This window comes from Rattus norvegicus, chromosome 17, assembly GCF_021556685.1.
Source record: "Rattus norvegicus strain SHRSP/BbbUtx chromosome 17, alternate assembly SHRSP_T2T, whole genome shotgun sequence".
In the NCBI taxonomy this organism is placed as follows: domain Eukaryota; kingdom Metazoa; phylum Chordata; class Mammalia; order Rodentia; family Muridae; genus Rattus; species Rattus norvegicus.
Genome location: NC_141550.1, coordinates 40,187,690 through 40,212,833, shown reverse-complemented (window position 1 = coordinate 40,212,833; position 25,144 = coordinate 40,187,690). Strand labels below are relative to the sequence as shown.

The 25,144-nt window shown below is 44.7% G+C and overlaps 2 protein-coding genes and 1 pseudogene across 53 annotated transcripts in view; 2 read left to right on the top strand and 1 right to left on the bottom strand.

Annotated features, from left to right (window-relative positions):
• The window catches only part of Gpld1 (glycosylphosphatidylinositol specific phospholipase D1), a 48,104-nt gene extending 44,955 nt beyond the window's left edge, over window positions 1-3,149 (top strand). For all 48 annotated transcript variants that reach the window (XM_087590121.1, XM_087590111.1, XM_087590085.1 and 45 more), the window contains 1 exon segment: window positions 2,418-3,149. In XM_087590121.1, coding sequence (XP_087446247.1) covers window positions 2,418-2,504 — 87 coding nt within the window. In that variant the 3' untranslated portion in view covers window positions 2,505-3,149.
• Window positions 692-23,718, bottom strand: Mrs2 (magnesium transporter MRS2). 5 transcript variants are annotated; one of them, XR_015640991.1, is made up of 11 exons: window positions 23,464-23,718; window positions 21,704-21,777; window positions 19,799-19,835; window positions 18,265-18,377; window positions 14,765-14,938; window positions 12,462-12,609; window positions 10,341-10,457; window positions 8,629-8,781; window positions 8,050-8,167; window positions 6,987-7,100; window positions 692-6,526 (listed from the first exon to the last, which is right to left on the bottom strand). XR_015640991.1 is itself a non-coding variant. In NM_024001.1 (11 exons), exons 1-11 carry the CDS (start codon window positions 23,624-23,626, stop codon window positions 6,416-6,418), a joined length of 1,305 nt encoding a protein of 434 aa, NP_076491.1. In that variant the 5' UTR covers window positions 23,627-23,700; the 3' UTR covers window positions 5,846-6,415. The 5 variants fall into 5 exon arrangements, 2 of the variants coding, with proteins under 2 accessions (NP_076491.1, XP_087447693.1); XR_015640992.1 differs by having other exon boundaries at window positions 5,846-6,526; window positions 8,629-8,816; XR_015640990.1 differs by having other exon boundaries at window positions 5,846-6,526; window positions 8,629-8,816; window positions 12,462-12,592.
• Window positions 23,625-25,144, top strand: part of LOC148000138 (large ribosomal subunit protein eL32 pseudogene) — a 29,211-nt pseudogene continuing 27,691 nt past the window's right edge.

The window sequence follows — 25,144 nt, the reverse complement described above, 5'->3', positions numbered from 1 at the left end:
AGTATTATTCCTGACATGAAGTTTTATGAATTTTGAATGTCGCAGTCCATGACTTAAGGGCGTTTGATGTGTGCCGAGGATCTGCTCTCATTCCTGACCTGTCTATGGCTGTACACACTGCACTGCGGCTTCTGAGAGGAGTTCTCACATAGCCTCAGATGTCACCTGCCCTTTATGACATCTGCAGACCACTGCAGTAACAATGTCCAGACTGCTGATTTTTTCAATAATGTTTGTGTGGGCTACAAGCTCATGTGCCACAGTACACTTGTGGTGCTCAGAGGACTGGGGAGAACTTTGCTTCTCTCTTCCCACCATGCCTGGCTCCCAGAGACTGAACTCAGTCTGTCAGGCTGGGCAGCACCCTGATGGGTGACATCCTGAGTGCCTGATCAGTCTTTAAACAAGTTTAGACCAATGACTCTCAATCTTGCAAATCCTTTAATACAATTCTCATGTTGTGGTGACCCCTCAACCATAAAATTATGTTTGTTGCTACTTCATAACTGCAATTTTGCTACTGTTATGAATTGTAAACATCTGTTTTTTCTGGTGGTCTTAGGCGACCCCTGTGAAAGGGTCATTCCATCCCCCAAGAGATCACAAGCCACAGGTTGAGAACTGCTGGTCTAGACATGCATGCCACGGCTGTACCTTTATTCCTCTCAAATAAGTATAAAGAACCACTTGATACTTCCCACAGTTATACAATACTTTATTTTTGGATGTTCCATGATTCAGTTAATTACATTCTCATATTTATGTTATTTCCATTTTTTTTTACTATTGCAGATTGTACTGTAGTGAATATTACTGTACCTGTATTTTTATATAATTATGCAAATATCCTTGTAGGCAAGAAACAGCAGTGGGACTCCTAAAGGATCCATTCATTAAGATTACATTTTAATATAGATTTAAGAAACTTACCTTAATATATACTACTAAAGAGGCAGGTGTGGCGACTCATGCCTGTAATCCCAGCACTTGGAATCTGAGGTAGGAATTTGAGGCCAGCCTGGGACTTAAGAGTTCCAAGTTAGCTTGAGTTAGAGTGAGACCCTGTGTCAAAACAAAGGAAACTACACTAACCCACTACAGTGTTTGTTCACCTCAGGACTGGTATTGTAGAACTGTGCTAGGCTATTAAACAAAGACAGGATGGTGACTGCTCCTGAAGACACATGTAGGTCTATGAGACCAGCATAGGACAACTGCCGTGGAGCAATGTGAGCAGGAGTCCTTAGTGAGGGAAGCCCTGTTGGTGAAGACAGCAATCTGTAAAGGCTTGGGAAGTGCTTGGCAGACCCAGAGTGAAGCTGCCCTCTGGTGGCCAGCAGTCCTCACTGACACAGACAACCCTGATAGAAGCTCAGGGTTAGCTACAAGAACCAGCAGTTATTAAGCTTGTGGAAGGATTCTCTAAGGATACACCTGACTTTTACTTACAATTTTATGCACTTTCAAAAAATCAGACATTGTCAAGAACACTGAGCAAGGGTAGTTGTGGTCAAGGTCATCTGGAAGTACTTTACAGTCAACTCTGGAGTGCACAACCCCACAAGTTAGCTTTCCTAATTGCAGTTCACTCGAGCCAGTATTAACACCCTCACTTTCCCAGCTCACAATTGAGACAGCATTAAAGCTCGGTGGCCTTTCCCTGAGACCTGAGGTAGGACCCTCAAGGCAGGCTTCTGTCCTGGGATGTGAGTCTGGTAGAAGTGGCAGCCTGGAGACTTTCGTGAGGAAGCCTGCCCATGTCAGCTGGTGAGCCTCGGCAGTACATTAACTGAGGTACCTCAGTGGACAGTGGAGAAGACAGAACAGTGACACGGCCGGTCTCCTGCTTACAGCTCAGATGGAAGGATAGAATGCAGCTAAGACCTTTGACATCAGCGTGCAGTGACCCAGGGATACAGACAGTGGCTGTCCATGCAGGACTTATGGTTCTTGAAATAGCCCCTGCGATGGTTAGACCAGGGAGATGGCAAGCAGCCAGGAAGGTTAACTTTAGGGGAGGAGCATGATTTGGCCAGGAAATGGAAAGAAGACTTAGAATATAGCCAAAGTAAAAGCACATTTAGTGACTAGTAATTACATAAATAAGGGAGGAGAAGAAATTACCACTTCGTCAATTGAAAAGATTAATTTTCTCTTGTTGACTGACCTTGGGGTATTAGGAGGTGCCACTTGATGTGGTCACATGCACTGCAGTGAGGTTCTGGGGTCAACTTGCACAACAGTGGTTTTGGAACTTATCAGATCTGACAAAGTGGTGTCTGAACAAAGGGGGAGAGACTCAAGTTGTGGTTGTGGGGTGTGGCTGGCATTGCTCTTCTGTGCACTTCAGAGCACAGTATGATGTCTGCCTCATGGAGGGAATATCACTAGTGCTGTCTGTCTTGTGTCCTCCACAGAACCAAGTGGTCGTTGCTGCTGGAAGGAGTTCTTGGGGAGCCCGGCTCTCTGGGGCACTTCACGTCTACAGCTTCAGCTCAGATTGAAGATGTCATCTCCTAATCAGCCCGTCTCTTCAGCAAGTCATCTCCATGATGGCCAAAGTAGTTCTCCAGAGGAGCTCTGGTGAAACCTGACAGAGGTGGGGCTCCTGGACAGCCAGGCTACCCGGAAATGCGGTCAGCTCTGTGTGGACACTGGATGAGAGGGAGCAGCAGGCTTTGAGGGCAAGTCCCTCTAAAGTGCTTTTGAATCCTCTGAGCTTGCTGCCTGTGCGTGGGACTTTATCAACCCACCCCCTTTTCTGCGGCATTACCTGCCTCTCTAGTGTAGAAAGGGTGTAGTTAGCTCTTAACATTCTCCATATAATTGCTCCTATAAAATCCTTCTTCGTGGTGGCTGGTCCTATTTGGATCTTAAATGTACCCCAAATCTATGTTGAAGGCTTGGCCCTTAGCTTAAAGAAGGTAGGAACTGAAGTGGGTCTTTGTCGGAGGAAGTTATGTTACTGGGGTGTATCAGGACCCCAGGTCCTTCCTTGCCTCTCCACTGCCAGTTGCTGTGAAATGAGCAGCTCTCCTCCGCCATGACATAGTGCTTCTTTCCCAGCCCCAAAGCAAAGGGCCAAGCACCCTGGAGCTGACTTGGCTGAAACTGAGCCAAAATAAACATTTCCTCTTTTTAGGCTGTTATCTTGGGTATTTTGTCATATATTTTGTAGGGAAGGTTGCACACTGGTCCCTCCTCACTTGGATGTCTGTGCTCACATTTTATACAGTGAAGGATAACTACAGAAACTAGGGTTTGGGGGTTGGGGATTTAGCTCAGTGGTAGAGCGCTTGCCTAGGAAGCGCAAGGCCGTGGGTTCGGTCCCCAGCTCCAGAAAAAAAAAAAAAAAAAAAAAAAAAGAAACTAGGGTTTGATGATCGGTCTCACTCACAAATCTGTGAAGCTACCATTTTGACAGGCGGTCAATCTCACCACTGTGGTTTTGAGTCTTACAGAGTGGTGGCAGGGCTTTGCTGTGCTAGGCTGCAAGCTGCATCAACAGAGCGGAAAGGAGTGGTGTGGCCTGAGCCCAGGGTGACCATAAGGGACCAGCAAAGGGTCAGTGGGAAGTAGGCTTTGGCGTCACTTATTCTTGGGTAGCTTCTGTATACCAGCCCTACATTGTGACTTCAGGAGAAATTTGCCAGCACATAAACCTGCAAACAGTGACCAGCTGGTTCTCTGTCAGCCAAGGGAGATAATATTCCCTCTGATCCTAGGAACAATACAAATGGTAAGGGAAATGGTGACAGTGACAGGTCCCACTCAGAGACTCTGCAGAGAGAATGAGGAAGAGGCCAAGGAGAATCAACTCCACTGAAATGGCTCACAAGGGAGGAGAAAGAGGGGCAGGACAGACACAAATACCCCAGAAGACACAGCCTCTCTGCTCATCGTCACACAGACGGACATGCTCCAGACTAGCTGAAGCACTGTACAGCCCCATAAGGCACAGCAGGAAGCACAAAGGGACATTTGGTTTAATTAGTGGTCCAACCTATCTGAAGAACACAGGCAGCAGAAGGGGCAAATGGCAAGGCTAACCCCAGGGCCTCCTGCACATCGGGAAGGAGCTCCCCCAACCCCTGCAGATGCTCTCACTAGCCACAATGTGCCAGTGACTTTGCTCTGTAATAGATGGATGAGGGCCTGTCTATACATGGCTGCCTTGGCCACAGGATTTGTCTTTCACTCAATGTCTGAGCATAGCACGTAACAGGCATCAGGTAAAGGAAGCTTAAAGCTTACAGAAATCCAAACATAACTTCAGGTAAGCAGGATCCTTCATATATTGACTCCTCTGTGAGAAATTAAAGCCCACCCCCCTTTAAAGGCCAACCTAAAGAACATAGAAAAACCTGATACAGAGAAAATATAAGCAGTCTGCACATCGTCCTCAACAGGTGGATTAACATCTCCTCCTCCAAGCACTGACTGGTTCTAAGAATCAGCTCTACAATGCTTAAGTGACTCAGCTAAACAGCCTGGCGATAATCTTTGTGATCTTTACCTCAAGACACCAACAGACATTTATATATTGGTTTTCCATCTTTATGCATTTATATATCTTTATACAAAAACTCAGTATTTGATATTCTATATTTCCTTTAAGAAACAGTATCACTCAAACCCTACCTGACCTAACCGCCTTTAAAAACTTTACAAACTGCCAGTTCCGTCCTTTTATCTAAGGCGAAGTAATTACATTTTGTCCCTCTGCTAAGAGGGACACGACTAATCAAAACTTTATTTGAGCTCATAAACTAACACTACAAGGAAAAATGAGATTCAGCCCTGTCTGACCTGGGATCAAGTGGACTTCAATTTTTCATGGATCTTAGCTGAGCAAAGCCTAAGACATCACAGTGTAAGACCGGTCACAGCAGTGGGGTGCTCTCGGGTGTGCTGAAGAGGGATGTGAAATCTGGGCATCATCAGAGACGATCCTGGATGCTGTCAAAGGGTTCAGCTGTCACAGTTTTCACAGTCACATTCCAGCATCTCACTCAGAGCCATGAAAGAGTCTTTCATGGCTGGGACACCAGGCCAGTTCAGTGCTAGACCAGCTTTCCACAGCCCCACACAGGAGGGGAGCTCACTTGTAACCTGTTTTCTGCTGGAGTAACATTTTTACTTCCATCACTTAAGTGCCCAGTAATCCTGTGGGACACCCACAGTCTGGGGTGGGCACACTTCTTCGTTATTCCTACACTGTAGGCTAAGAGTTGCTCTGGCCTTACTACAGTCTTACAAGCGCACTACTTTGGGAAGCACACTTTTTGGTTATTGTAATGTTTTAGCACACAACTGTATGAATCCTGAAAACACACAAAGGCAGGCTGAATGGTATCAGCAATTTGACTCTTCACCATGCAGTTAGAGGGCTGATCCCACAGCTTTGTTCATGCTGGGCAAGCAAGCAAGCGAGCGGCACTCGAAGCCCCACTTCCTCTGGTGTTTTATAGTCCAGGTGGGCTGGACCTCACTCTGCAACAGTCACTGGCCTAGAACATACTCTGTAGCCCAGGCTGGCCTCAAACTCTTCCTAACCTTCCTGCTGCAGCCTCTCAAGGACTAGAAGTACAGGTGGGGGACCAACCATGTCCTGCCTTGCCATTTATTTTAAACGAGAGCTTCTGATTGGGAAGGCAGCGTTTCCACCATTCTTACATTAGCTATGTTCTTGTTTGACAAACACATGTGTTAACCTTTGAGAGGAAGGCAAACACATTAGCTGGCTGTATACATTTTCTCTTGGGGAGGGGGTAGCATGACAATCTCTTAAATCAGGCAATGATCAAAACATCTATAAAATTGTAAGAGAATAAACACTTTAAACTTAACTTTCCATAGTTCTATTTATAATTAATCAAAAAATAGTAACAATATTGCTTAATTGGAATCCAAGTATGCTGACATTAAATTATACCTCTTTTTTATTCATCATATATAAAAGAAAGCAAATACCTGGAAGTAAAGTTCCACCAAGGACTGACATTGCAGAATTTGTCAAAAGGCTAAGTGATCCACCAGCCTTCCTCCCTGAGCGAGACTGACGGGACTGTGAGTCTCTGTGCGGGGCCACGGGCTCTGCTGAGTCCCTGAGCAGTCAGCACAAAGCTACACTCCTCCATATGTATAGTGGCACTGATCTAGATAAGTCTACTCACAGTACATAAATCGATACTTTAAAATGCCCATAAACAGTATTCAAAGTTGGTAGGACATAGGGTTTGGGCCTTTTACAAAGAAAGCACTGTCTCAAAGAATTCTGAAGATGCGATCAAGTTTAGTACTGTGAATGCCACAGTATTTTTAGTCATTCATAATTTAAACACCAGTTGTCGTTTTCCCCCAGAAAGTGATAATAGCTTCAGAAGAATAAAAATCCTTGTCTGCCAGGCTGCTGCTATCGGCTTGCGAGGATAGTCCTGCCTGCTCCAAGTCCTTCCGGCCTGAGGCTGTTTTTCACATCCATCCTTCTATCTGCCAGAAGGGTCTTTTTAGGCAAGGAGGCCATCTAAATAAAGCAGGAAAAGAGTTTCAGTGTGTGTCTTTCTTAGAAGCCACTAACCAGATGGTAAGTGGGTACCATGCAGGTCAGTGCCTGTGCACTTCCTCCAGCAGCGCTGACTCCACAGACAAGGGAGGGAAGGAGGGGTGGCTCCCACGCTCATGAGAGCACACAGCGCAGCATTTCAGCACAGCTACGGCAAAGCCCTGCAGAGTGACGAGCATCTGTCTCAACATATGATTCCTGCCAGTGTTTACAGAAACCAACTGATTCACTGTGAGCATCTCACCTCACTTAACTGTCTACATCATTTAAAGCACACAGTGCAGACTGGATTAGCAGAAGGGAAAGGAAGGAGAACTTGCACAGGGTCACAAAGCCTATGGCCACTGAAACCCAGGCTGCCTGACTCTATGCCCAGGATTAAGAGAGCCCAGCAGTGTTGCTGTGAGCCCCAAGTCCATACCACAGGGGGCAAAGGAGCTTCCAGCTGTCTTCCAAGGAACGAAAGCAACCTCCTCCAGATGAGGCCACTTCCCATAAACATAATTCCTGTAATCAGCCAAAACACACGATGATCCTGAAAGAAATAGTTTACTCCAGTCACAAAAGGTCAAGCTCCTCACAGACAAATTCCCTGTGTCATTGGAAGACCTCTCTATAGAAAGCAGCTAGGGTCAAGGCCTGCAGCCAAGCCCAAAGACTGCGGCCAAGATGGGGCTACTCCTCTGTCCCCTCACAACTGGGTTCTTCTGTACCTACATGATGCCCCTATCAGAAAATGCTGTAAAGGCAAGGCTTGGCTTTGCAGCCCAGGCTGGCCCTGAATTTTTGGGCTCTGGAGGTCCTGCTGCCATACCCTACCAAAGACTTGGGTCTGCAGGTAGGAATCTGAAAGGAATCATCCTTGGGTTGAAATCTTGTTTTCTGGATCTGCAACTTAAGTTTCCTGAGGCTCTATTTTCTCATCTACAAAATAGGAGGTATATGTCTATTTTATAGAGTTGTGATAACTACATCAAACAAGACCTATACATGTTAACTCCCAGGCTCAGAGCCAGACACACAGAACTAAAACAAAATCCCTTATTACCTCTCCTCACAGTGTGGCTGTGTTAGTTAGCTTCTCCCGTGCACTTACATGGTGTAGGAAATAAAGCACGAGGACAACAGTAACTGCTTGACTTCTAAGTGAGTTACAGCCTGTGTTCCAGTGACACCATCACTGTCAGTCTGACTAGATTGGGAGTCACTCAGGAGTTGGATTCTGGGAGGGCATTTCCACAGGGAGAGTCGCCTGCTTCCTGAGTATGGACCATGTGACCAGACGCCTTCGGCCCTGCTACCCTGTCTTCCCTGCAGTGACGGATGGTGACTCCTTTAAACTGGGAGCCAGGATGAACCTTCTGCTCCTTATGTTGCCTTTGCCAGGTGTTCTGTCACAGCAATGAGAAAGGGAACACATATGCTTCCAAAAAAGCTGATCATTCAAACATTATAAAATAAAATCCTTGGAGTTGCATTCTTACCTCTTCAAGGGAAGATTCCAAATTCATGCCAAAAGCAACTCCCATCAGTCCAAAGAGTGAAAGCGAGAAGGTACCCATGGTCAGCTGGAGGTTTAACCTCATCATCACATTGCGATGGCTGGAGAGAAAACAACCCACTCAGAACAGCACGCACCCAAATCCAGCAAAACCGAGCGAAGGCCTATGGGGTCACTCTTCACCCTCGAAAGGAACTCCTGTGATGGGTAACAGTGAAACTTGACAAGGTTTGCAATCACCATAGAAGGTGGGGGACCCACCATTTCCATAGGTGGCACCAGTCCCTGGCTGGGGACCTGGACAGCAAACAGTGGAAGGTGAGCTGACAGCACTCACCTCACTGGGTCCTGACTAGGACACATGACCAGCTACTTCAGGTTTCCCTCAAACTGCGAGTCCAAATAAACCATGCATTCCCTCAGTGCTTTAGCCAGGCCGTAGGTCAGTCATAAAGCCCACTATGAGGTAGTCACAGATGTGATGGTGTGACTTCTTCTAAACAAGATTACTAAAAAGCGCTTCCTTCCTAACTGCAGTGTTTACCACCTCTGTGGCCCTTACCTATCTAGATTGATGAAGATAATGCTCTGTGAATCATCAATCAGGACCCGAAGCTCCCGAGCCTCATTGGAGAGGTCGTCAGCCAGTCGGTAGTAGTTTTCCAGCAGCAGCTCCATCTCCTCTGCGTGGTCAATCCCAGTGCTGCTCTGCTCACTTCAATTCACAGTCAACAGTCAACAAACCCGACACTGTGCAACACATACCGGCCCCCAGCTTCAGTCACCAGGGAGAGAGCTAGCCTCATCTCACCTGTTCTGACTGCATCCCATTTGCAAGAAGCTTTGTCAACTGATCCTAAGCATGATGCACTCAGCCCTACTCAGCTGAGTTCAAACCACTGTGCCCAGGCCCTCAATCCAAAAGACTCGTGTAAACACGCATCATTAGTGACTGGAAATACAAATGTGAATACCGATGAGAAAGTGCAAGCCTAGGCCACTGTGGAGCACAAGACAACCCAGATTAAGTTGGAAAGAACACTTCCTGGGCCTGGAAGATTGTCTCAGTGGGTAAAGGTTAAGGCTCTTCTTTTAGATGACTGCGGTTGGATTTCTAGCACCCACATGATAGCTCACAACCATCTGTAACTCCAGTTCTCAGAGATCTGCCCACTTCTGGCCTCTGTAGGCATGACACAAACAGGTGGTACATAGACATACATATAGGCAAAACGCCTACACATTAAAAAAAGCATCTCCCTTTTAATACAGTCATAACAGCAGTAGCTGGTTTGTTTCATCCTTCCTAGAGGAGTGAACAGAGGACCTAACTGTGATGTCTGCTTCCCTGAGCACATCCTATTAACACTGTCTAGTTCTAGCCTGTCTGGAGACCACAGCCCTGACTGTGATCCACTGAAAGGTATCGCCTTTCCCGAAGGAGAGATTTGGTAAAAGTGAGTTGCATCGTGCCTCTACTATGGCATGTTCGTATGACTTAAGTGTTGGGTAGAAAGAGTTGTTTGTTATGTCTTCAGGGAACTAAAAACAGTGTACTTGTTACTGTTTGGTGTGTGTGAGTGATGTGGGAGTAGGACACCGTGCGGCTGGCGCCCTCCTTTCACGTTTACATGGACTCCAGGGATCCAACTCAGGTGGATGTGCTTGCACAGGCACTGTCCCCTGCAGAGCCACCTCAGCAGCCCCTTCCTTGCCTGTTGGCTAATGAAGAGCATGGGCACTTACAACTGTGCCACCAATAAGACAGTGCATTTCTCTACAGGCTTTGGCCCCTACTGGAGAAGTAGACTCAGGTCTCCGGTGACTTTAATGCATCACTAGTATAGATCAGACAGTGAGTTTCATACTCTGTGTTTGGACCTGCTTTCAGCAGTTTTTAAAAACATAAATGATTTCTAGGTTCAAAAATCAGAAAAAAATGTGTAAGCTATGTTTATAATAGACAAGGCTTATGGACTCCAATCCCACTGCCTAGCTCGCCCCCTTCTCCTTACCACGCGACTATTGCCCTTTGCTTCTTAGGGAACTTAGTTCACTGTGCATGTGTTGCTTAGTGATCCATTCCCCAGGGGAACTGTGATATATTTATGTTCTCTTCAGCCCAGCAGCTAGAATGCAATGTGCATTCAATGCAGCCTCACTGAGCTGGGACATGTGCAAGACACAGTGTCTAGAAATGAAAAGTACTTATTCTCTCTATCTAGAAAAATACAGGCTCGCCTGAAGGAAGAAACAACACAAGGCTCCACTTACAAGACATGCGGGTCACTCCACTTGGTTAAACAGAGTTCTTCCAGCATCTCCTCCTCATCCAAGAGCTCCAAAATTGACTCTTTGAAGATTTTAATGTCTGTTTCTAACTCAGAGAGACTGTAAGAATAGTTACACAGCAGAGATCAGCAGCATAAATGTGCATCATTTCACTCTAAGTGTGTAGGGCAACTGATAAGTGATCCACCTATCAGTGTATACTGGTGAGAAACATTTCACTAATAGTGCAAATTAACCATTCCCAAACCCAAGCAAATCAGTAAAATTATCCAGTGACACAACTCTATATATAACGTTGGTAGCTTTCAAGGTTAGATGTCTGTTCTAGAGACTTAAGGCTAAGGTAAAACCTGTGGGCATTTACTCTTAGCTAAGGACTCCACAATGAATCAGTCAGAGGATGGCTGAAGAGGTGCACCAAGAGGTTTATAGGAGGTAGGTTACAGGTAAGAAAAAGAGGCCAGAGAAGTCAAAGGAATCTATGATGTGCAGGTCAGGAAGAAGTTACAATGATGCTCTTAATCATGCTTGTGAGATACGTACAGGAAGGGGATGGACAAGTCATTCAGTTCTTATGTGTAGTTCTGAAGCACCCTTCATGCTTTGCCTCGTTCACGACAGGCAAAGGCTCCTTCAGATTACTTACACCTCTGACCTTACCCCTTTTTGAGAGAGGACATAACTCTGTAGCCTAGGCTAGCCTCCAACTTGAGGCAATCCTCCTGCTTTAGACTGCTGAGTGCTGGGATTACATGTGAGATTCCATATCTAGCTTTGCACATTCTTTTTAAAAAGTACTTATATTTATGTGTCTGTGTGTGTGCCTATGCCACATGTCCTATTGTGTGCCTACTGAGGCTTCTTGGAGCTGGAGTTACAGGTGGTTGTGGGCCACCAGATATGGTGTTGGGAATGGAACTCAGGTCTTCTGAAAGAGCATCTTATTTCTACTGAACCGTCTCTCCACTCTGGAGCTTAACTGATAAAACCATTCCAACACTGCATCAACAACACAAACAACAGTGCCTTTTAAAGTTTTAACTGAGGATGGAGGCTTAAGGGATGGATGGCTGAGCATTCTGATCACTGGCTGTTCTTGCAGAGGATCCAAGTTTGGGCCCTAGCACCATATGGTGGCTTATGATCATCTGTAGTCAACTCCAGAGGATCTGATGTCTCCTGAACGTCTCAGGCACCAGACACACACATGGTGCACATTTAAGTATATGTAGGCAAAACAACCATACATATAAAATAAACAAATATTAATTTTTAGTTTTAAACTAGGGCCAGTAAGAAGGGTCAAAAAGGTTAAGGTGCCTATTGGAAAACCTGATGACCTATGTTCAATCCATTGGATTTACATGGTAGAAAGAAGAAATTAATTCCAACAAGCTTTCCTGACTTCCACACATATACATATATCCTCCCTGCCCCCAATAAAATTTTAATTAAAAAATATATATATCAGTCACAGCCCTTAGGTGTTAAATTTTCAGTCACAGTTGGGGAGTACAATTCTCAGAGTATTTTTATTTAAATTATGACACAAATTAATTGAGGCAAAATTTAAATCCTTGGCTGAGTTATGATTTTAGAAAATGAACATGGAGTGGGGACATGTGACTCTGGATTTAGATCAGTGAATCTGCTATAAAGATAGCATTAACAACTGAATGGGATGACAGATGGGCTGTAACAATGTTTTGTGCAGTATCTTTCTGAACAACATTAGACTGTGTTCTTTTTACTTCAATCTCCCACCTGTACCACTTAAAAAAAACAAACATACATTTTCATATAAAAACTAAATCCCAGCACTGAGGGGGCTAAGGCAGGAGACTGCAGCAAGTCCAAATTTCACTCAGGTCAACGTCAGACTGGCATATGGAATAAAGTAGGCTCATCCTCCTTGGAGCCCCTCCCCCAAAAGAAAGTAAAGTATGGGGACGCTGACACCCTGAGCACAGCAGGGGAAGTTGTCACCATTCATAAACAAGAAGCACACTAGTCTCACATGTGCGTGTACGGCAGCCATCACTGTGGACATCGAGAGACAAGCTGAAAGTCTCTGTCTCTAACCCCTGGTTTGCCCAGATTTACCTTTTGCCGTTTTGGAGTAGGACATGCAGTTTGCTTCTGTCAACAGAAGAGTGCTTGGGGTCCACTAATGCATCCAGGGTCTCCAGGATCAGTGGCTGCAGGATGCTTAGTTTCCCCTGAAGGGTGTTGATCTAGATAACAACATGGCCTTTCATAAGAATTAAAACAACCTTTTTAGAACTTAGGATCAGTGAAGCCTCTGATTAAACACAGACAATTGTACTAGCTAAAAAACCTGACAGCATTTCAGAACATGGCCCCTGCTGGAACACCTATCTATATAGAGATGAATCAAAAGCCAATCTTCTGGGTTAGAAGAACAACATGTAATGCTGCCACTGGCTCTGGATTAACTCTCACAACAGTCTTCCTCTAGACAGCTGCTACGAAAGGACTAGGGGATGATTTGTTAAAACAAAAATCTGATATCCTTGGGACTGTAGAGATAGCTCAGGGGTCAAGAGCACTTTCTGCTCTGCCTGAAGACCAGAATTAGATTCCAATAGCTCATGCCTGGCAGCTCACGACTGTGTGCAACTCCGACTCCAGGAGATCCAATGCCCCTGACCTCTACTGGCACCTACACACATGTGCACACACATAGCTACACAAACATACACAATAAATAAAAATCTGAAATCCCATGTTGAAGCACGCATTTCACATTGGTTATAGCTATGTTTTATGTAAACAGAGCACAGTTCAAAATTGCTATGGACGGTGGCATCTTAACAACTGAGACTTGGTTTGGAGCTGCAGGTCAGGTGGCAGAGAGCTTGCCTAACATGCATGAAGTCTTGGGTCAGACCCACAGCACTGAATAAACTGGATATGTTGTCATGTGCCTCTAATTCCAGGCCTTGGAAGTGGGAGGAGAGATGGTGTCACTTGGACTTTAAAAAGAGACATTAAATCACTGTAGAGTCCAAAGTATGCTTTTCTTAAGCTAACACAAGCACAGCTGTTAATCCACAGGAACTAACGGATGACAGGATATGGCTAAGATCAAGATACCTCCACACAAACTGACAAATGACACAAGACTAACAGAATTAAGTAGCAGAATTAAGACTATAAATGTGACTCATCCCATGATATGGTTCCTGAAAGTGCAGACCGTGTGCCATACACCTGTAAGCCCAGCACTAGAGAGGGTGAAGCAGGTGGACCTCCTTAGCCTGGTATACAGCAGGATCCCAATCCAACAAACAAAAACGTAAAAAATCACAGAAGTGTATAAAAGGGAGCCGATTTGAAATGTACGTCCTCAGTTTCCTCTTAAGCGTCTTTCGTTCGACTGGCTCATTCATTGGGAAAATGAAGTTCCAAGTCCTTGGAGGAGCCTTACAGGTGACTCGAATGTGGCTGTGGAAATCGGCTTTGAAATAATCAATACTAACTCACTTTTGAAGGGACTCTGGCCATGCTCTGGTGAGCAAGGCTTGGCAGGCCTTGCCATTCTCTTCCACTCCCCCTGCCTTGCTAAAACTGTTGGATTACAGTCCTAAAGCCGGCCACCAAGGTCCATTCCCTTACTTGGCCACTACCAAGGATATTGAAGTCCAGTAGACTAAAGCCCCCTTTGGCTCACCTAATTAACATGCCCAGTTAAAATTGAATACCTCATCTGTACTGCCTGGTTTTGTGTGTCAACTTGACACAAGCTGGAGTTACCACAGAGAAAGGAGCCTCCCTTGAGGAAATGCCTCCATGAGACCCAGCTGTAAGGCATTTTCTCAATTAGTGATCAAGTGGGGAGGGCCCATGGTGGGTGGTGCCATCCCTGGGCTGGTGGTCCTGGGTTCTATAAGAGAGCAAGCTGAGTAAGCCAGGGGAAGCAGGCCAGTAAGTAACATCCCTCCATGGCCTCTGCATCAGCTCCTGCCTCCTAATCTGCTTGAGCTCCAGTCCTGACCTCCTTTGGTGATGAACAGCAATGTGGAAGTGTAAGCTGAATTAACCCTTTCCTCCCCAACGTGCTTCTAGGTCATATGTTTGTGCAGGAATAGAAACTCTGACTGAGACATCATCTTAAAACGGGGTTTCCCCTTTTACCTTTATAAACACTGTGATTGTTCTGTGTGCCTCATCTGTCTCCTCTCTATCCAGAGGCAGGCCTTTGTCTTCCTCCTGGACAAATAAATACTCCTCTTCTCTCTCCCTTGCCTCTATCTCTCGTCTTAGTCTCAGATTCCCTGTCTTCTGAACCTCTGGGGCAAATAAATCTCCTTTGTGCTGAGATTTGGTCTTGGAGGCTTCTGAGACCAGCCCGAGCTCCAGACACTGCATGACATCAGGCTTACCCAGTACTGCAGGAGTGCTTCAATAGCTCTGAACTCAAACGGTAACGGGTACGTAACGAGCTGACCTTCTCCAGCCAGCTGTGATGGCAGTTCCCGGAACAGCCAGTGCTCCAAGTTTAAATTCCGATAATCTAGTATCAGAAGATACTCTGGAGTTATCACAGCCTTCAAGTACTGGAAAAGCAAGAGAAAGAATGTATGTGTACACACATATACACACACTCATAGAGATGCAAGTTATCAAGCTGAAGGAAAGAGGAAATTCACAAAACTGAGTTCATTTTACTAATTTTGGACTAAAACTAAACCAAATCAATGCTCATTTGGTTTTCTAAAAATAAATAATAATAAAATTAAGGAATATTTTTCTACAGGAAGAAAATTCAAATGTATGTATATCTCAGTAATTCTAAGCTGCTCTCAGAAGACCTGGGATCACACAGGTGTGGCAGATGTAGCCCCACAATTCCATTCCAGCAGCTGGAAGGTGGAAGAAAACAGATGTTCAAAGACATGCTCAGCTACAGAGCAAGTTCACAGCCAGTCTGCTGTACATGAAACTGTCTCAAAAAATCCACCTCCAAAGCAAGACATCTGCCAGGACTCTATGAGAAACTAAGGAAAGAGTGAAAGATAAAGCTCCCTAAAACGATCTCGCAGGCAGTTTAGCACGGGAGAGGCCAGCTTGCATGCCAGTACTTGGGAGCTGAGGTGTGAAGACTGCTATCTGAAGAGAATAAAACCAACCTGCAGATCCCATTACTAGGCCTGCGGCTTAGAAGAGCTCTGACTCAACAACATAGCTTTCCTTCCCACGTCTGTATTTCATGTGCATACCAGCCCACACCACACGAGGCCTGTTTACTCCTGCTCTGGACATCCTCACTGCGCTCTTTCTAACCCTCCTACCCAGCCCTACATGCAGCTGCTCTGCCAACAGCTCCGGCTGTCCTGCCTGCTTTCCTGGGCCCCAACTCAAAAGGCAAAATAAACTCTTTCTTGAAATTAGACTTAATCATTTTATTTTACTTGTGCTTTGTCTGAGTGTACATATATGTACCACCTGTGTGCTTGGTGCCTGTGTTAAGTCAGAAGAGGGCATCAGATCTCCTAGAACTTGAATTATGGATGGTCATTAACCACTCTGTGGGGTCTGGAAATCAGATCCTGGTTCTATGCAGGAGCAACAAGTGCTCTAATCACTGAACCATTTCTCAACATGTGCATTCCCTTTCCTTCTGACATCTGCTCTGCTGTTTCCCCCTCCTAAATGCCAGTAAAATGGTTCTTGAACTTTGAAATTTAAATTTTGGTAGACTTTTAGAAGTGATTTAGTTTAATTGTAGTAGTTTGGCCCAAACGGAAATAGTTCCTTTTGAAAATAGCACCAATTTATTGAGTTAATTTGAAATTATGGACAAGCCTCAGTGCTTCAAACTACAACAGCATGAAATGAGAAACATTTCTAACAAGGTGTGAATAGCCAGGGTTACATATAAAGGAAGACTCAGTACTTAGGAGAAGTGGCTGTTCTTCTAGGAGACACAGGTTTGATTCCCGGCACCCACATTGTGGTCCACAACCAGTTTGGGCCTCTGAGGGCCCTTTATGTGGTACACAGATATATATGCACGGAAAACACCTTTACATATAAAATGAAAATTAAAAGTTACAATAAGGGCTGGAAAGAGGGCTCAGATGTTAAGAGCACTGACTGTTCTTCCAGAGATCCTGAGTTCAATCAATTCCCAGCAACCACAAGGTGGCTCACAACCATCTGTGATGGAATCTGATGCCCTCTTCTGGTGTGTCTAAAGACAGTGACAGTGTACTCACATATATAAAGTAAATAAATCTTAAAAAAAAAAAGTTATAATAAATTAAAAAAAAAAACCTAAAAAAAAAAAATAAGATTTGATAGTTTGTGACTACTTTATTCATAACACAGATATTTGGACTCATCTTTTTTATAACTACCTTCTAACATTTAACTATGAAAATATTCATTCAAAAAGTTGAGAGGTTATATAGTGTTACCTAGATATCTACCTATCTATCTACCTACATATTTATCTGTGTAGTATAGTCTATCTACTTATCTATCTACCTACATATCTATACATCCATCCATCCATCCATCCATCCATCCGTGTAGTATAGTCAGTCAGTCTGTTTGTCCATCTGTCTGTCCGTCCATCCATGTATCCATCCTTCTGTGTAGTATAACATTTCCACAGTTTAACATCCTGTTTAACTTACTGCATCTCACATGCACTTATCTATTCAAAGAGATCCTGTTTAGAAGTGTTCTTGATAACAAGAGCAAGGAATATTTTCTAGAGAAAAAAATCATTTGGGAGCAGATTGCTTCTGTTGTGGTCATTTTGATTAAACTAGATTAGAGGACAAAAAATCTGATCTAAGACAAATTTAAAAAGCAAGTACATGGGGCTGGAGAGATGTCTCAGTGGTTAAGAGCACCCGACTGCTCTTCCAGAGGTCCTGAGTTCAATTCCCAGCAACCACATGGTGGCTCACAACAATCTGTAATGAGATCTGGTGCCCTCTTCTGGTGTATCTGAAGACAGCTACAGTGTACTTATATATAATAAATAAAATAAATCTAAAAAAAAAAAAAAGCAAGTACATGCACACTTTAGGGCTCATCACCACTGATGGTCTGTCGTTTATTTCAGGACTACATGCTCTCACAGGTTTGAACACTGAGGTTCATGTTAACTAGAGAAATTCAATACACTCAGTGTCTTCTGAGTATGCAAGTGAAGTGTGATGATTTTTAGAAAGTGTTAGATACAAATGTAAACCAAGGTTTTAAGAGTCAACAGACACTTCTAGTATACTTAAAAAAAGCAGATGCTTCTTGGTGCTAAGGCCATACTATAATTGTTCCTTACAGGACACAAACAGCACCATCTCTGTCAGCCACCATCTCTGTTAGCTGCTGGGCAGCCCGCACCTGTGACCCCATCACTGGAAGAGGCAAAGGCAGCATGATCAGGGGATCAGCCTCCTTCCCAGTGACACAGCAAGCTTACAGTAGCCTTGGCCACACGACATCTTTATGAATAAATAAATATCAAGCTTGTGTAATTTCAGAAACTACAGATGAATTTCAAGGGCCAGTGAAGACCACAGTGAAAACTTTCCCAACACAAAAGAGAGCAACATTATGCCGGATGAACGTATAACACAGTTCATGCAAAGAGTTCTCCCCTTACAATGCATTCAGTAACAAAAATCTCACTGCCTTCTAAAGTTTGTCTGTCTGTCTTTCTTCTCTTGAAACAGGGTTTCTTTACACAGCCCTAGCTGTCCTGGAACTTTTTATGTAGACCAAGCTGGCCTTGAACTCAGAGATCCGCCTGCCTCTGTGTGGGGGGATTAAAGGGAAGCGCACTACCCCAGCTCTGCAGTGTCTTTAACCCACATACTGAGGATGATGGCCAGGACTCTGCTGAGCACAGCAGCACGGCCCTTACCTCCATCCTCATGATGATCCTGTTGTTTCTGGTAGTGATGCTCATTACGTGCTGAAACCTCAAGTCTCTGGCCTGGAGTGCTAACTCATGGTATAGTTCAGTTTTCTTCCTCTCTGTAAGAGAAACAGTGGGTAAAACTAAGCACCTGAGGAGCACGGCTCCAACACTGTCCCCAGCCTCATCAGTGCACTTTCTACTGCTATCACACACAGGTTTAGGAGCGACTTTAATACCCATCCTAACCTTAAAGCCGATTCATGTGAACTCAAGTTCTCCCCTCTCTTTTGTAATATTTCACTGTGCTCAACAGTCCACTGGGAACCAATATCAAAACCATAACCAAGCAGGAGAAGAACCTACAGCAGCAATTTTCATCTCTGGACATAGTCTTCTTCTCTGACAGGATGTCACATATCCCAGGCTGGCCTTGAGCTACTTAAATATCCTTAAGAACTGAAGAATGACCTCAAACTCACACAGTTAACGCTGGAGACTGAATCTAGGTACTCCTGTATTTTTGGCAAGCCTCTACTAACTGAGCTACATCTCCAGCCCATAGCCATTTCTTCTTGAACACACATTTTTATCAACTAGTTTTGTAGATTTATTTCTATATATTAGTGTTTACCTATATATATAGCCATGTATCACATGTTGATGCCTGTGGAGGCCAGAATGCCACACTGGATCCCCTGGAACTAACGTCACTGATGGTTGTGAACTACTGTGTGGATGCTAAAATTGAACCTGGGTTCTTCTCAAGAGCAACACGTGCTTTTAAATGCTGAGACATTTCTCTAGCCCTTACATTTTCTATTTTTACCACTATAGAGTCATATTCAGGGTTTTGAATCTGTGAATAAAATGAGTTTGGAGATTTATTATTGGACAAATAAAAACCAAGAAAAGTCAATACTCACAGCAGATCTTTCCATCTGAAAACCAAATTTATTAGCTAAGAATATAGTAGACCAGAGAAACTTGTGATAGGCTGGGGACAGTAGTAGTTTGTTTCTGTGTCAAATCATACCTCCAACAGAGCTGTAAGCCGAAAAGCTAAAGGACATAAGCAACGATGAACAGGACCACAGGGCTAGGGGAGAGGTGAAACTCAAGCCACTCAGGAAAGTAACACCTAGCTCTGTTTTTAGGAGCAGCTGGTCAGAGGCAGACTACCAGTGCAGACTACCACTTCCTTCTCTCCACTGCAGTGATGGGGTGGGGATGGAGGGCTATGTAATTCTGCTTGGAGAGTTGTGTAGGGGAGACTTACAGAAGAAACAGAGGGGAAGACAACAGAGCTCCACAGTCAGCTCTCCAAACACTCTTCAAGTATCCTGGGAGTCCAAGTGGCTCCCGCCAGAAGGAAGTAAAACAGGAGAACTGCGCACAGGGGCTGACAGTCCCATGAGCGCTGATGAACAAACGCTGAGGAGAAACCTTCAACACAGTGGCAATCACAAAGAACACTGTACAAACACTACAATTTCCAATTTTTCACCAAATTCACTAATCCATTGGTAAAGATACTCACCAAAAGAGGTAACGTTTCCTTCTTTGTCAAACTTTGTCTAAAGACAGATCACAAAAACAAGTATTAATTTAATCTCAACTTAGTGTACTTATATGCTGAGAAATAGCCTTAAAATATTGAAATGCAATCATAAATCATATCTGCAAAAGTCAAAAGAAAAATCCCTGTTTTTGATTCCCTTGCTAATATAAACTTGATAGACTAACTTTTTATCTTGGGTCCTTAAGAAATCCACTTATGGGGGCTGGGGATTTAGCACAGTGGTAGAGCGCTTACCTAGGAAGCGCAAGGCCCTGGGTTCGGTCCCCAGCTCCGAAAAAAAGAACCAAAAAAAAAAAAAAAAAAAAAAAAAAAAAAGAAATCCACTTATGGGGTTGGAGAGATGGCTCAGTGGTTAAGAGCACTGACTGCTCTTCCAGAGGTCCCGAGCTCAATTCCCAGCAATCCACTAATATCTCTAAGAACATTAACTAAACCCAGATTGTCTGTAAAGAATAACACACACTGGATGGTCACTGTGTCTGAGGCACCATTTTCAGAGTTTTGCCAATTTTCATTTTCAGTAAAAAGTAGGTGATTTAACTTTTTTGTTTTTATTTTTATGAACATGTCTGTGTGTGTTCATATATGTTCTGGGGCACAGGAGGAGGTGTCAGACCCCAGGAATTTATGCTAATGCAGTTGTGAGCCACCAGGTGTGGGTGCTGAGAGTGAAAGTCCTGTCCCCTGGAAGAGCGGCAGGTGCTTAGCCATCTCTTCAGCCCGACAGCATGTCTGCCTGTAGCCCAGCCCGACAGCATGTCTGCTTGTAGCTCACAACTGAGTCTGGTAATTTATTATTGGACAAATAAAAACTAAGAAAAGTCAATATTCACAGCAGATCTTCCCATGAAAACTAAATTTATTAGCTAAGAATATAGTAGATGAGAGAAACTTATTAACACACAATGATACTCTAATCCTCATAATTACCTAAGGCAACAAACAATTCCTAGCTATTAATGAGAAAGTGAGGTACAAGATGTCACAATAACTTGTCTAAGTCCCCCTACAGAAAGAGAGCACACTGAGATTTAAACTTAGGAAGTCTGGCTCAGATTTAAAACTTTTTTGGAAACCATAAAAGCTTACAAAATGAGCTGCAAAAGAAATTTATAATTTAGGTTACTTATGGCTAACATTTTGTCATCAAGGGCCTAATTTCATAAATGTACACACAGACCACAGGAGATGTGTTACTAATTTACTCAGTCCCCCTGAATCATTTCAGAGTTTTAGAGATAATGGCCACCCTTCCCAGCATGCACTCAAACACTGCCCTCAGCTGCCTGCCCAGCATCTCCCCAGCCTCTCAACGGCTTCTAAGGGATCTAAACAGACTGACATAAAGTCTGGTGCCCACAAAGGAAACGTTGTGGTTGGGGATGTGGCTCAGTCGGCAGAGTGCTTGCCTGGCATACAAAAAGCCTGGGTTTAATAACCAGGTGCATAAAGTGCTGTGGTGCTGCATTAAAACAGTGCGGCGAAGCACATCTGTAATGCTACAACTGAGACGGCAGAGCCAGGAGGACAAGTTCAAGATCACCCTAGACCACATAGCAAGTCTGAAGTTAGGCTAGGTTACATGAGACTTGTTCTCCTCCCAACCCTCCCTCCTCAAAAGAAAAGAAATGTTGCTGGTGGAAGCCCTTAACATGTACCAGACAAACTTAATTTTATTGAAAAGGAAAAAATCTTTGAGCTGTCATTCGAACAGCCTGTTCTGTATAGCAAGAGCCTCAGTCATTAGTAAAGCTTCAAGAGTACCTCTAGACCAATCTCTCAGGCACTTGGGTCACAGAGACAAATGCCTTCTCCCACAGTCTAACCCTGAGAACTGGCAAGTACTGGATGCTGTGTACTTACCACAGCAAACACCTGGGCCACGCTGGCTAAAGTAGCTTGAGAGGCATCAGAGGTTCTAAACCGGTACACATCACCTAAGAACAAATGAGAGAATGAATGCCCCGGGCTAACCCAATTTCCTGGAAGGTCAACTGCAACTCTCACAGTACACGGAGCCTTCAGAACAACTCATGTTTTGAAACTTTTTCCTACTGCAAAAAGAAAACACTTGTTCTGTTAGGATTCCAGCTAATCCTACCCACCACGTCCATGTACTAAATTCACACAGCTGAGGCCTGTTCTTTCTCTGTACTTAGAAAGATCAGTTGGAGCTGGGGCAATCAGCGCCTGTCTAAAATGCACAAGGCCCTCAGCTTTGTCCTAAGCCCTGCACAAAAGTAATAAAATGAAACCTACATTTGTCTATTGGGTGTGTTTGAGTACTGTGGAGGTCAGAAGTCTACTTTTCCTTCCACCATGTAAGCTCTAAGGACTGAACAAGTGTCCAAATTTGAGTTCCTGTGTTTTAGAGACCACTTAGTTCCCAAGCATTACCAAGGGAGGAAAAAATAAAAGCATGTAACAAAAAGACCAGGTATGGGGGAGGGGGTGTTGACTGACAGCAGCTCATTATGAAAAAAATTTAAGTACAATTTGAAAAAAAAAAGGGGGGGGCCCCAAACTATTTCTGTTAGGTCTGTTTCTGGGCAATCACATTTGCAGAAACACTGTCTTCAGGTTTCTTTTCTCTTTTAAAAAGAGATTTACTTATTTATTTTAAGTGAGTAGTATACATTACAGATGGTTGAGCCACCATGTGGTTGCTGGGAATTGAACTCAGGACTCTGGAAGAGCAGTCAGTGCTCTTAACGGCTGAGCCATCTCTCCAGCCCATCTTCAGGTTTCCCCACTGGTTGACAAAAGCATCAGCAAAGACTCCTGTCTTTACCCAGCGTTTTTGCTCCCTTGACTGTCTGCTTGTATAGTTTAAAGCAAGGATTAATGCTCACGCCTGGCTTCAGATTCAACCTTAGTTCTAGGAATTCCCTACCTTATTCCAGGGCAACTATGTAATTGTATAAATGTGCGCAGAGGAGAAATCAACATAATAAACAGAATTAATAACATCCCAATCATGCTAATCGTAGCTCCTGCCACCCAGCATCGACTTTGGTTTGGGCTTTACTGCGGGTTTCAAGCCAGCTAGGGCTAGAGTGAGACCATGTCTTAAAACAAATGAAAGCTCCACTTTATAGAATTCTGAGACACAAAAGTAGAAGGGGGCATGAGGAAGTAAAAGGGCCAGTAGGATGAGGGGTGTCAGGGAAAAGTATGTATTAAAGTACTGTAATGAAACCCATTACTTTGGGCTGAGCAGATGGCTAGGCTAGCAAAATGCATGCCATGCTGTCAAGCCTTGAGTTAGACAACTGACTCAAGCAAGCTGTCATCTTACCTCCACATGCAAACTCAGAGAAAGGCACTTAAACGCTAAATTTAAAACAACAACAAAACAAACAAAAGTAGCCGAACGAGGCGGTTAACGCTTCTAACCGCTTCATTCAGAAGGATGAGACAGGACTGCTTGCTGTCAGTTGGCTGTCAGCCTGGGCCATACACGGAGACCCTGTCTCAATAAACAAGAAACCGCAATCAAGTCCTCATAGTGCTGGCCTGAGAACTAAGGGCAGGGTGAGCCTGGCGAGGCCAAGCAGCGGTGAGGACAGCGGGGCCAAGGGCAGGCGGGGCAGAGGCCGCGGGGCCCCGCGGGACGCGCGTACCTGCAGTGCGGGGTGTGCTCGGCGCCTTCTGGCTCCCGGAGGTCAGCGGGGTCGCGCGGCCACAGCAGGCAGCGAGGCTCAGGCGCACCGCCGCCATACACAGAGCGCTCCGGGACTGCGCGGCGCGGGGCAGTAGCCTGGGCAGGTAGCGCAGGCACTCCATGGCGCGCGGGCAATCGGGAAGCCGCAATAAGACGCCGGCCCGGCATGCCGGGAACTCGGGTAGATCAGTACACCGCGACAACCGCGCACCGCGCCTGCGCAAGCAGTTCCGCGCCTGCGCGCTGTTTTCCACGCATGCTCCGCTGTGGTGTCCGGTGACCCACGACCGGGTCTGTGTCCTTAACCCAGACAGAACGTGCAAGTGTGAATGCACCAGAGTAGCTCAGCTCCGAAAGTGTCCATGGAGAAGCATGCCTTTAATCCCAGCTCTTGGGAGGCAGGGACACGATAATCTCTATGAGTTCGAGGCCAGTCTGGTCTATGGAGCCAGTTCCAGGCCAACCAGGACTATGCTGAGTGAGGCTTCCCAAAAGAGAGTCACAGTTAAGTATTGTTTCAGGAGCTGTTTTTGCAACCTTTTATAGAGAAAGCAGGACAGTCAGAATCCTGGGCCATCTTCAGCTACACAATGAGTGTCAAGCCTAGCACAGATACACCAGACTGTCTTAGACAAAAATAAAACCATAGCTGATATTCAACATTGGTGGCTTTTGGAGTTGCAGAGCCCAAAAGGTTTAAAAGATTAAGTGAAAAGACTTCAGTCTGTGTCTTTAGAAGCTTTTCCTCAGGGAATGGGATCACAACGTGGTGTAAGCTTGGTCGTGGTGTAAGCAAGCTTGGTCGATAGACAGGGCAGGTGAGGGCAAAGGTCAAAAGGTTAAGGAAGTCTTGACACCAGTCAAGGGGAGGTCAAAGCATGTTTGACGACAAACAAGGTTGTAATCCTGTTTCTGAGATTTCCTTAATTTCCAGATGACGGAGTTCCTCTTCAACACCAGGACCCCTTAGTTACTGCTCCCTTTCATCTCAGCTTTAGTTTCTGCCCCTAGAACTCTAATTCCTCAAGGACCAATGAAGGAAGAAGTTCCATTCGCTGAGGTTTCTTATGGCTGACCAGGGGTATAGATCCTGCCGGATCGAGGATTGGAAGTCTCAACCTGCCAAATCTTGGGTCTGAGTGTGGGGCTCAGAGGATTATCATTCTTTGGTAATCTGGAGAAAGGATGTTGTTACTCAGGACTCAAAATGGTATGAACAGTCAAGCACCCATTAGATCACTATACCCAGTCCTAGAATTAGCACCAAATCTAGAAGCTTTCTCCACCATGAAGTTGTCGAAAGAAAAGATAATGACAGAGTCACTGCAAATTAAGGAAGGAAAGAGACAAATAGTATTATCAGGTTCTCTGCACCAAAACAAAACAAAACAAAACAACAACAAAAAACCCAACCAAACAAAAAAGCGATTGTATTCTATCAAAAAAAAAAAAAATCAAACCACTGGTGAGCCGGGTGTGGTGGTGAATGGCTATAACCTAAGCCCATGGGAAATGGAGGCTAGCAACTGGAGTCAAAGCCAGCCTCAGCTACATAGTGAGGGCAATGCTAGCCTTATCTGAAAAAAAAATCAATTTGGTTCACAGTTGCTGCCTTGTAGAGGGATCTGTCTTGTTCTATA

Excerpts from the sequence above, each read along its gene's own strand:
- Mrs2 (XM_087591567.1), bottom strand. The coding sequence starts at position 23,626 with ATGGAGTGCCTGCGCTACCTGCCCAGGCTACTGCCCCGCGCCGCGCAG. Across the intron at positions 19,836-21,703 it reads TGGCCCAGGTGTTTGCTGTG|ACAAAGTTTGACAAAGAAGG; the intron begins GTAAGTACACAG and ends ATCTGTCTTTAG. Across the intron at positions 7,101-8,049 it reads TGGAATCTTCCCTTGAAGAG|GATCATCGTGTGTTTTGGCT; the intron begins GTAAGAATGCAA and ends TATTTCTTTCAG.